Below are 10,290 nucleotides of genomic sequence, written 5' to 3' on the forward strand. Positions count from 1 at the left end.
TGACAGGAGACCAATGGCAAAAGCATTCCATTGTGACAGGGCCAGAAGCCCCTTGCATTCTTGGTATGGACTACCTAAAAAGAGGATACTTCAAAGACCCGAAGGGGTACCGATGGGCTTTCGGTGTAGCCACGGTGATTGAAGAGAAGTCCAAGCAATTGTCTGCCCTATCTGGCCTCTCAGAAGACCGTTCCGTTGTGGGACTACTCCGAGTCAAAGATCAGCAAGTGCCTATAGCCACTGCAACTGTACACAGGCAACAGTATAGGACAAACCGAGATGCTGTGATCCCCATTCACAAGATGATCAGGAAGTTAGAGAGCCAAGGGGTGGTCAGCAGAACACACTCACCCTTCAACAGCCCTATCTGGCCTGTACGTAAATCTGATGGAGAATGGAGACTGACAGTGGACTATCGTGGCTTGAATGAAGTCATGCCACCATTGAGTGCTGCTGTACCAGACATGTTGGAGCTCCAGTACGAGCTGGAGTCCAAGACAGCGAAGTGGTACGCCACTATTGATATTGCTAATGCTTTTTTCTCCATTCCCTTGGCAGCAGAGTGCAGGCCACAGTTTGCTTTCACCTGGAAGGGTGTGCAGTACACCTGGAATCGACTGCCCCAGGGGTGGAAGCACAGTCCAACCATTTGCCATGGACTGATCCAGGCCACCCTAGAGAAGGGCAAGGCCCCAGAGCACCTGCAGTACATCAATGACATCATCGTATGGGGGAACACAGCAGAAGAAGTTTTTCAAAAAGGACAAAAGATCATCCAGATTCTCCTTGAGGCTGGTTTTGCCATCAAGAGAAATAAAATCAAGGGACCTGCCAGAGAGATTCAGTTCCTAGGGGTGAAATGGCAAGATGGACGTCATCAGATTCCAACAGACGTCATCAATAAGATCGTAGCAATGGCTCCACCGACAAACAAGAAAGAAACCCAAGCTTTTCTGGGAGCCAGAGGCTTCTGGAGGATGCACATCCCCGAGTACAGCCAAATTGTAAGCCCTCTTTACTTTGTGACCCGTAAAAAGAACAACTTCCAATGGGGTCCTGAACAACAACAGGCTTTCAGGCAAATCAAACAAGAGATTGCACATGCTGTGGCTCTTGGGCCAGTCAGGACAGGACCAGATGTAAAGAATGTACTTTACACTGCATCTGGAGATAACGGTCCCTCCTGGAGCCTCTGGTAAAAAGTGCCTGGTGAGACGCGAGGGCGACCACTTGGCTTCTGGAGCCGAAGCTACAGAGATTCTGAGGCCAATTACACCCCTATGGAAAAAGAAATCTTAGCGGCATATGAAGGCATACGAGCAGCCTCAGAAGTGATTGGTACCGAAACACAACTCTTCCTGGCACCTCGATTACCAGTGCTGAGCTGGATGTTCAAGGATAAGGTGCCCTCTACGCATCATGCCACCGATGCCACGTGGAGCAAGTGGATGGCCTTGATCACGCAACGTGTCCGTATGGGAAACTCAAATCGCCCTGGAATTTTGGAAATTATAACCAATTGGCCTGAAGGTGGGAACTTCAGTCTAGCAGATGAAGAAGAAGAAGAGCCAGTGAGTCGAGCTGAAGAAGCTCCGTCATATAATCAGCTGCCAGATGAAGAGACACGCTATGCCCTTTTCACTGACGGTTCTTGCCGCATTGTAGGAAAGAGCCGAAAGTGGAAAGCAGCTGTGTGGAGTCCCACCCGAAGGGTGGCAGAAGCCACTGAAAGTAAAGGCGAATCGAGTCAGTTTGCAGAACTCAAAGCTGTCCAATTGGCTCTGGACATTGCAGAGAGAGAAGGATGGCCAAGGCTCTACCTATACACCGATTCGTGGATGATAGCCAATGCCCTATGGGGATGGCTAGACAGGTGGAAGAAAATGAATTGGAGACGTAGAGGAAAACCCATCTGGGCTGCTGATTTGTGGCAAGACATTGCTGCCAGAGCAAAGAAACTGAATGTGAGAGTCCACCATGTAGATGCCCATGTGCCCAAGGATCGAGCTAATGAAGAACATGCTCATAATAGACAGGCAGACCGCGCTGCACAAGTCGAGGTGTCACAAGTAGACCTAGACTGGCAGCAAAAGGGAGAGTTGTTCCTAGCTCGATGGGCCCATGATGCTTCAGGCCATCAGGGCCGTGATGCCACCTATAGATGGGCACGAGACCGAGGGGTGGATATAACCATGGACACTATCTCCCAGGTTATTCATGACTGTGAAACCTGTGCTGCCATTAAACAGGCCAAAAGGTTGAAGCCCCTGTGGTATGGTGGACGCTGGGACAAGTATAGATACGGAGAAGCATGGCAGGTCGATTATATCACATTGCCACAAACCCGCCAAGGTAAACACTATGTGCTTACCATGGTGGAAGCGACTACTGGATGGTTAGAAACATATTCGGTACCACATGCAACAGCCCGAAATACCATTCTAGGTCTTGAAAAGCAGGTCCTGTGGAGACACGGCACTCCAGATCGAATTGAGTCAGACAACGGAACTCATTTCAAGAATAATCTGGTGGCCACTTGGGCACGGGAGCATGGTATTGAATGGGTGTATCACATTCCATATCATGCACCCGCTGCTGGGAAAGTTGAAAGGTGTAATGGACTGTTAAAAACAACTCTGAAGGCACTAGGTGAAGGTACTTTCAAGAATTGGGACAAGCACTTAGCCAAGGCCACCTGGCTGGTTAACACTAGAGGCTCTGTCAATCGAACTGGTCCTGCCCAAGCAGAATCCCTCCACACTGCAGATGGAGACAAAGTTCCAGTGATCCATCTAAGAGGTATGTTAGGGAAAGCTGTTTGGATTACTCCTTCCTCAGGCCAAGACAAACCCATTCGTGGGATTGTTTTCGCTCAAGGGCCCGGAAATACCTGGTGAGTAATGAAAAAGGATGGAGAGATCCACTGCATGCCCCAAGAAAATTTAACCTTGGGGAAAAACTAAACATGTGCTTTGAGTTGTGTTTTGCAAGAAACCAGTCACCAAATGAGAAAGGCCTGAACAACTGATGCCGGTATCCAGAAATAGACCAGTCCAGACCAGCCCAGACCAGAGGAGAAGCCCTGAAAACCAGAACTGTGATTGTGACCTAAGGGCCAAGAATGAGAACCAAGCTAATCCTGATGCTGACGCTGATTCTTCTACAACAAGATAAATGCTCTGAAGAATGAACAAGGACTATATACAAATATGTATATGTGTATATATGCGCAGAATATAAGTGAACGCGAAATATAGGTTTTACGTAAAATAGTATGGAATAAGGGGTGGAGAATGTGATGGTTTTAGTCTAGGCCTTCCTGGTGACCAGTTCGTAACCAAGGAAGTAGCCAAGTACCCAGTATTCCATACAATTTTTTATGTAAACCAGAGTATAAATAAGTCGGAGATTAGAGACCTCGCTCTCTTCTCTTCCGGCGAGGTTTGGGAACAGTGGGTCCCCTGCGTTGGTCTCGCTTATCTAAGGCTGAGGCCTGCAGAGTCCACCGTCCTACCACGTGGAGGTTTGGAGAGTGCTGGCTATGACTGCCGATCCTGCTGTTCTAAAGGATGTGGTGAGATTTGTTTTGTTAGTTATTAGTATAGTTTGATCTAGTATACCTGTTCGGTGTCCCTTTTGTTCCCTTTTGTCCCCTTTTTCCCTTTCCCTATCCCTGCGGGGGGTGGACCTCCTTTTACTGTGTATATAGCATCTTAACTGTATATAACTGTAATTTGCGTAAATATAGATATATTTTTATATAAACAGCTTGACTTTGGGTTCTTTAATTTTTATAGTTTCTTTTCCTTTAACCAAAGGGAAGAAGGGAGGGGGGAAGGGGGCTACTGTCGTAACTTTCAGGCATTTGGCAGGGAACCAGGTCCAAACCGTCACAAGAGCTAATTGTGTCTCTTCAGAATTCTTTATGAAGAAGATTTCAGATTCTCACAAAATGATCTTCCACGTGCTCAGGAAGAAAACACTCATGACAACAACATCAAAGTGTTATCCAGAATGTGAAGGTACCACCTCTGCCCCTTCATGAAACACCTGAATGTTAATACATGCAAACAGGAAAGCGCGAAGGACAAACGAAAGAAGCAAGAGGAATACAAGAAATGGCGCGCGATATATGAAAAACACTAAATGGACTATTACCTAATGACATGGACGCTTGCAGGCAGTGTAGGCCTGATCCGTAGACGAATGGAGTGTTCTGTAGTCGTTTGACTGATGTTTATGATGTTTGCTGTTAATGCATGCTTTTTAATGTTTGTACCCCAGTTATATTTGTTATATTCTATTTGGACATGTACGAACATGTTAGTCCCCTCATGAATTTTCTCCTCCCTGATTGGTCAAGGTTTCCCTCTCCCTCATTGGCCAGGATTGGCCACAGTGTGGGCGGTCCTGCCATTTCCCTCCTTCCATGTTATTGGCTCCTGGTTAATTTATGCATGTTGCTGAATCCCCATTGGTTGTTTTGTCCCCTGCTCCTCCCAGTTTCCAGATCCTTCCACCCCTGTGACAGTTTGGACCTGGCTCCCTGCCAAATGCCCGAAAGTTACGACAGCAGCCCCCTTTCCCCCTCCTTTCTTCCCTTAAGTTAAAGGAAAAAGAAACTATAAAAATTAAAGAATCCAAAGTCAAGCTGCTTATATAAAAATATAGATATATTTACGTAAATTTCAATTATGTACAGTTAAGAGGCTACATACACAGTAAAAGGGGGTCCACCCCCCGAAGGGATAGGAAAGGGGAAAAAAGGGGACAAAAGGGAACAAAAGGGACACCGAACAGGTATACTAGATTAAACTATACTAATAACTAACAAAACAGATCTCACCACGTCCTTTAGAACAGCAGGATCGGCAGTCACAGCCAGCACTCTCCAAAAAATAGAGCTGTATTTCATAGTTCACACACACATTAGCCAGAAAATGAGCAAGATGCAAGGACAGTTTAGATGAACATCCACCAGAACCATATGTACATATCCAGCAGGAGAGAAGGAAGTTACAGAGTACTATTCACCCAATATACAACTTGTCTGACTCTTCAATAGGTTCATTACTTCTACAAAGTAATTCACCAGGTTTAATTTAGAATCCAGTTGCGGATTGCAGCTTTGTTTGTTTGGGGAGGGCGTGTTTACAAATGACCACACAGTTTTGAAAACGAACTTTTTAAAACAAAAATATTTTAGCCAAAACAATGCAAAACGGAACTCAACTGTGAAAGCGAGTGAAAAGTAGCACTTTCCCAGATAAATGCTTGTTGAACATATCCCAGTATGACAATTTCACGAAAAGACAACAACCATTAACCATTAAAAGGGTTAAATTAACAGCTTACCTTTATCTTCATCTGGTAATCTACCTTGTTTGGTGCCACAGCCCGGTAAAAGGAGAGGCGACAACAGCAGCATGGCAGGACATGTGAGAGTACTGAGGGCGCTGTCCCCGAGTGAGGGGAGAGCTAACCCTTATATAGGGTTCGGGGTGGAAGGATCTGGAAACTGGGAGGAGCATGGGACTAAACAACCAATGGGGATTCAGCAACATGCATAAATTAACCAGGAGCCAATAACACGGAAGGAGGGAAATGGCAGGACCGCCCACACTGTGGCCAATCCTGGCCAATGAGGGAGAGGGAAACTTTGACCAATCAGGGAGGAGAAAATTCATGAAGGGACTAACATGTTCATGCATGTCCAAATAGAATATAACAAATATAACTGGGGTACAAACATTAAAAAGCATGCATTAACAGCAAACATCATAAACATCAGTCAAACGACTACAGAACACTCCATTCATCTACGGATCAGGCCTACACTGCCTGCATACGTCTGTGTTATTGGGTAAGAGTCCTTTTAGTATTTTTCATATATCGCGCGCCATTTCTTGTATTCCTCTTGCTTCTTTCATTTGTCCTCCGCAGTTTGGCACACGTGAAAAAAATTAACCTCCCCATTGCACTGTACTAACTTGATTCGAGGGCAACATTCCCGCTCTCTCCAGGCTGAAAAGCTGCCAGGTGTTTATAATATTGTGCCTGGATAGGGAACACCTTCAAACCCCAAAGTACAGCGCTGGGGGCTTTCTTCTGTCTGCTTAAACACCGAAAACTGGGATGGAGGGTAAGAAAAACCCAACAGCTCGTTTAGACCCCTCAGGCGGTGTCAGTCTTCGAGTTTTATTCCCTCAAGTCAGAGTTTCACACCTGAAGCGCAGCCCCAGAGCCAGGCCCGGCCGTCCCTGCGCTCCCGCTGCACTTGGAGCATCCCCGACCCAAATTAACCACCCCAAAACCCTCCGGAGGCTCCCACACAACCCCCCCCCCCCCTTTATCTCACGGCTGAGGGACGGCGACAACGCACCGCTCAGGCCGCATGTATCCCGGACTATCCCGTTTCCCAGCCTTTCCCGAGCAAACACCGCTCCAGGGAAAGGCGCAGGGAGCAGGACGGGGGGGGGATGGGGGGGGGGTCCGGTGAAACACAACCTCCCGCCCACTGCGCCCGTAACCATATGGGGCCACTCTCCGGAGCCCTCCAGCGGGACGGAGCGCTCCGAGAGGCGGCTCCCAGCGGGAAGAGCCCCGGGAGAAAGGGATGAGGAGTCCCATTCCCTCCCGCCCGCGCGGCCACTCGCTCACTCACCGCCCGCGCCACTTCCCGCGCCCGCCCGCACCGGGGGCGGGGCCGCGCAGGCGCACACGGGGCCTCCTCATGGCGGCGGCTGTGCCCGCCCTCACACAGCGCCGTGCCGGGCCAGTCTGGGACCGGGGGCTGATTATCCGTGCCCCTGCTGCTTTCCGCTAAATATACGGGAATTCAGACATCGCCTTTAAGTTCGAGACGCTCTTAAAACTGAGGGAGTTGCCTGATGTTTCCTGGAGGTGCTGGACAGGAAACGGTTAACAGTTAGTATGGACATGGACAGGGTAACTGTGTAAAACCTGAGTTGTTTAGGCTAAAAATCAGAATTCCGCCCCCCCCCCCCCCCCTTCTCTTGAGAAATAGAAAGAATGGATTCTTACCTGCAGTTGCATAAAATATATTGCACACGTTCAGCATGTTTTATTTCAGAAGTGTGGAAATCGAAGTCTTCAGTGCGTTGGAGAGTGGGTTTCTCTCCCATGGAAACAGTGGTTGCTCCAGGACCAGTTCATCTGAGCAAATTTCATATTATTTCTGCTGTGTTCACGCTTTGCTGCAGGTGAGGTACGTGAGTAAACTGAGGAGTGACCCCCGTGAGCGCTGTCAGAACAGGAATTCCCAATGGCACCTCTTCCAAGACATTGGATAGATGCAAAACCTTCACAGTGTGAAAAGAGGCAGATCCTGACGAATTACAGTACAGCGTTAAGGAGAAAACGCAACAAGAAGCTCAAAAAATTGGCAAAAGCAGGAAAAAATGGTTTAAAAGCTATAATTTATTAAATATAGCACCTAATGTAGAATTAGTCTGATTTTCCTGCTATTAGAACATGAGAGGTGTTCTGGTTCCAGATAATTCTTTACATCTTTAAGTACTACTGACTATCTTCCTCTTGCTGCCCCATCTGAAATACATTCAAACATTTTTCCTGGAGGGAAAAAGCATAATTATGTAACTTCTGCTAATAAATTTTTCTTAAAACAAACAAACAAAAAACCAAACCAACAAAAAAAACCAACCAACAAACAAACAAACCACAGACAAACAATCCTCCAGGCTGGGAATCCATGGAAAATGACATCTCTTCATGAGAAAAGTTCTTCACTCTTGTACAGAACTGAACCAGCAGTTAAAATACTGCACAAAAATCCAAATGATTTGCTTCAAAATAGATCGTTCTCCCCACTGATCTAAAACTGATGTATGGTTTTAATATTCTGCCTAAACTTCCTTGTGTCCCACTTTTTCTGCTGCAGAAATTGAAGATGCATGGCATATAAAGTGCATTTTTTGTTTTAATAAGAAATTAATGACATCTAATTTCAGACGCTGATTTGGCTTGGACCAAGGCCTCGATCATGTCCTCAGAAACTTCTGATGCTTTTCCAGAGAAATTCTGCACTAATTAACTTTTGGACCTTACCAATGTAATCTATAATAAGAATATTGGACAGGAAACTGGATTATGAACCAGTAGGCTCCATCTTCTCTGCATAAGTTCAACTTTGCAGGACAAGTCTGTGAAAGATAAGAGGTTTCATCAGAGACCTTATTCTTGTCTAACTGACACTTTCCAAGACTGCCTCATTATTATTTTTTTAGAGTCTAAGAACTTCTAGCCCTTTTTTTCTGTTAATACTTGCTTGTGAAAGAACTATTTATATGCTGATTTCAGTGAAGAAGCTGGTGCCTCAGCCATTCTGCTTTTCCATCCAAGTAAAGTATGAAGGAGCATCTCTAAGGAACGTTTGTTTCTTTCTTCTGCGAAAAGCATACTGAATTTTTTTACAACTGTAATAAAAAGTTTATTTTGGAAACGTACAAAGACCACTTTACATCTCTTGGTGCTTCTCTCTGAAGAAGTAGATTTGGCTGCTATATGTCTAATGCAGCACTGAAGGATGAAAAAAAAATTATCTACAGTGTTTTGGGCAAGTAATTAGGAAAACTTGCTGTTCCTTTGAAAAATAGAAACATGAAGCTTTGCAATTTGTGAGCACATTTGACTCTACGCAGCTAATAATAACAAGTAAATCTGGCATAATCTCACGGATATGATACATGATGTATTCTAGATATATAATTGGCACATACATACAAATGGTAATCAGATACAGAATATGCATTTAGTTTAACAAGTAAAGCAAAGAATAAAATGGTTTCTGTGTGTAGGAAACAAATGGAAATAAATTAGGCATAGGTTTCAATCAGAAATGCATTTCTCTGTGAAATACTTTGTAAAATACAATGCAACACTTAACTATTTCCACTGTCTTAATTATCAGTGCAATAATTTCTATAAACAACTGGAAGTAGTTCTGTAGTTGTTAGGCTTACACTTAGCAAAAATTTGATGTAAATGAACAATGTAAACGTAATTGAAGGCTTTTCCTGAGATGGAAATAGCAGATATCATTGCACACTTGAGCAAAATTCATATTATTCTTCCCTTTAGCTTTGAAAACAAGTGAAAACCAAATATTTTGACTTCTTTTGTTTAAGTGGCCTGAAGCATTCCTCCAAATCTAATGCATTTTCATCTGAATTTCCTTTCCCCATAGTTTTGATTTTCCAGGAGTTTATAATCCTTAACTGTTTCACTTACAGAAGTACTGTGGCCACAATATCAGGATATCTCCATAGCTGTATTTTTTCTCTTTCCTCTTGCAGTTTCCATTATCCAAAGATAATGAAGCTTCTCATTCTATTTCTCGAGAGAAGAGAAGGATCCTGGATCACAAAGCCCTTCTGTGCTGTCTCAGATAAGCATAAGAACCTGGGTCTCTGGAGACAGGATGATGATCTCTATAAATCCAGGATCAAACTTGCAAATCTTTAAAAGGATAAAGTGGGAACAGCGAGAGGTGTAAGTTTGTAATGTGTCTCTTGGTGTTACATTTTGTAGCTTTACCTGCTTGACAGGTCTGCAACGGCCTTTGAAGTAACTGTGTGTGAAGTCTGCATGTGAGAGACCAAGTTGAGATTGGCTTTTTGGTGATGGAAGGATGTAAACTGTAATTCCAGTAACAGAGCCCCGAATGAACCTCTGTGAGAGCCTGACCTGCCACTGATTGCAGGAGAGTTCTTGGGTCAATGGCCCAGGAGCAGCACAGAGGCACATTGGGTATGGCACGGATTTGGGCCAAATGCGAGAGGTTTTTGTGCTGAAGCAACTTTCAGGTTCTTTAACAGCTCTCCAGGACCTGCCGTGGCTGTTGTGTTAAAAGCCCTTGGAGCTGTTCAATTTCCACTCCAGGAGCAGCATGTAAACACCTTTGTTTGCTAGTCTGGGTTTTTAGCTCAGATGTAGGACAGTGAATGTTTGAAATGTATTACTCCCTAAATAGTAGGTGGCATAATTTTCTTTCTGTGTCTGATCTGCAGAGGGTGCATGTCTTACATCCCTGTTCCTGGGAACCTGGCTCTTTTCACCCAGTCCTTTACTCTTGCATTGGTTTGCCTGACTCTTTGGCTGCTGCAGAGAATAGGTCATCTTACACAACCTTAGAAATGGTAGCCCACAAGAAATAAAATTACTGAGAGGGCTTAATTTTTAGGATTTTCTCAAAATATAACTATGCTTTAAATCAGTGCTTTACAGAGCTACACTAAAAAAATGTATATT

At 44.8% G+C, this 10,290-nt stretch overlaps 1 protein-coding gene across 5 annotated transcripts in view; it reads right to left on the bottom strand.

Moving 5' to 3' along the window:
* Positions 1-7,093, bottom strand: part of SHQ1 (SHQ1, H/ACA ribonucleoprotein assembly factor) — a 51,802-nt gene extending 44,709 nt beyond the window's left edge. Inside the window, exon 1 of one of the 5 annotated variants that reach the window (XM_027894582.1) lies at positions 7,045-7,093. In XM_027894582.1, the coding sequence (XP_027750383.1) occupies positions 7,045-7,056 (12 nt within the window). In that variant the 5' untranslated portion in view covers positions 7,057-7,093. Of the gene's footprint in view, positions 1-3,901; positions 4,026-5,034; positions 5,050-6,522; positions 6,618-6,664; positions 6,705-7,044 lie in introns of those variants that run through there. The other 4 variants (XM_027894583.1, XM_027894584.1, XM_027894586.1 and 1 more) reach the window with 4 other exon arrangements.
* Between the last annotated feature and the right edge of the window lie 3,197 nt (positions 7,094-10,290).

This window comes from Empidonax traillii, unplaced genomic scaffold (genome assembly GCF_003031625.1).
Source record: "Empidonax traillii isolate 1590-97213 ecotype Southwest subspecies unplaced genomic scaffold, ASM303162v1 scaffold433:size1479616, whole genome shotgun sequence".
Classification (NCBI taxonomy): Eukaryota; Metazoa; Chordata; class Aves; order Passeriformes; family Tyrannidae; genus Empidonax; species Empidonax traillii.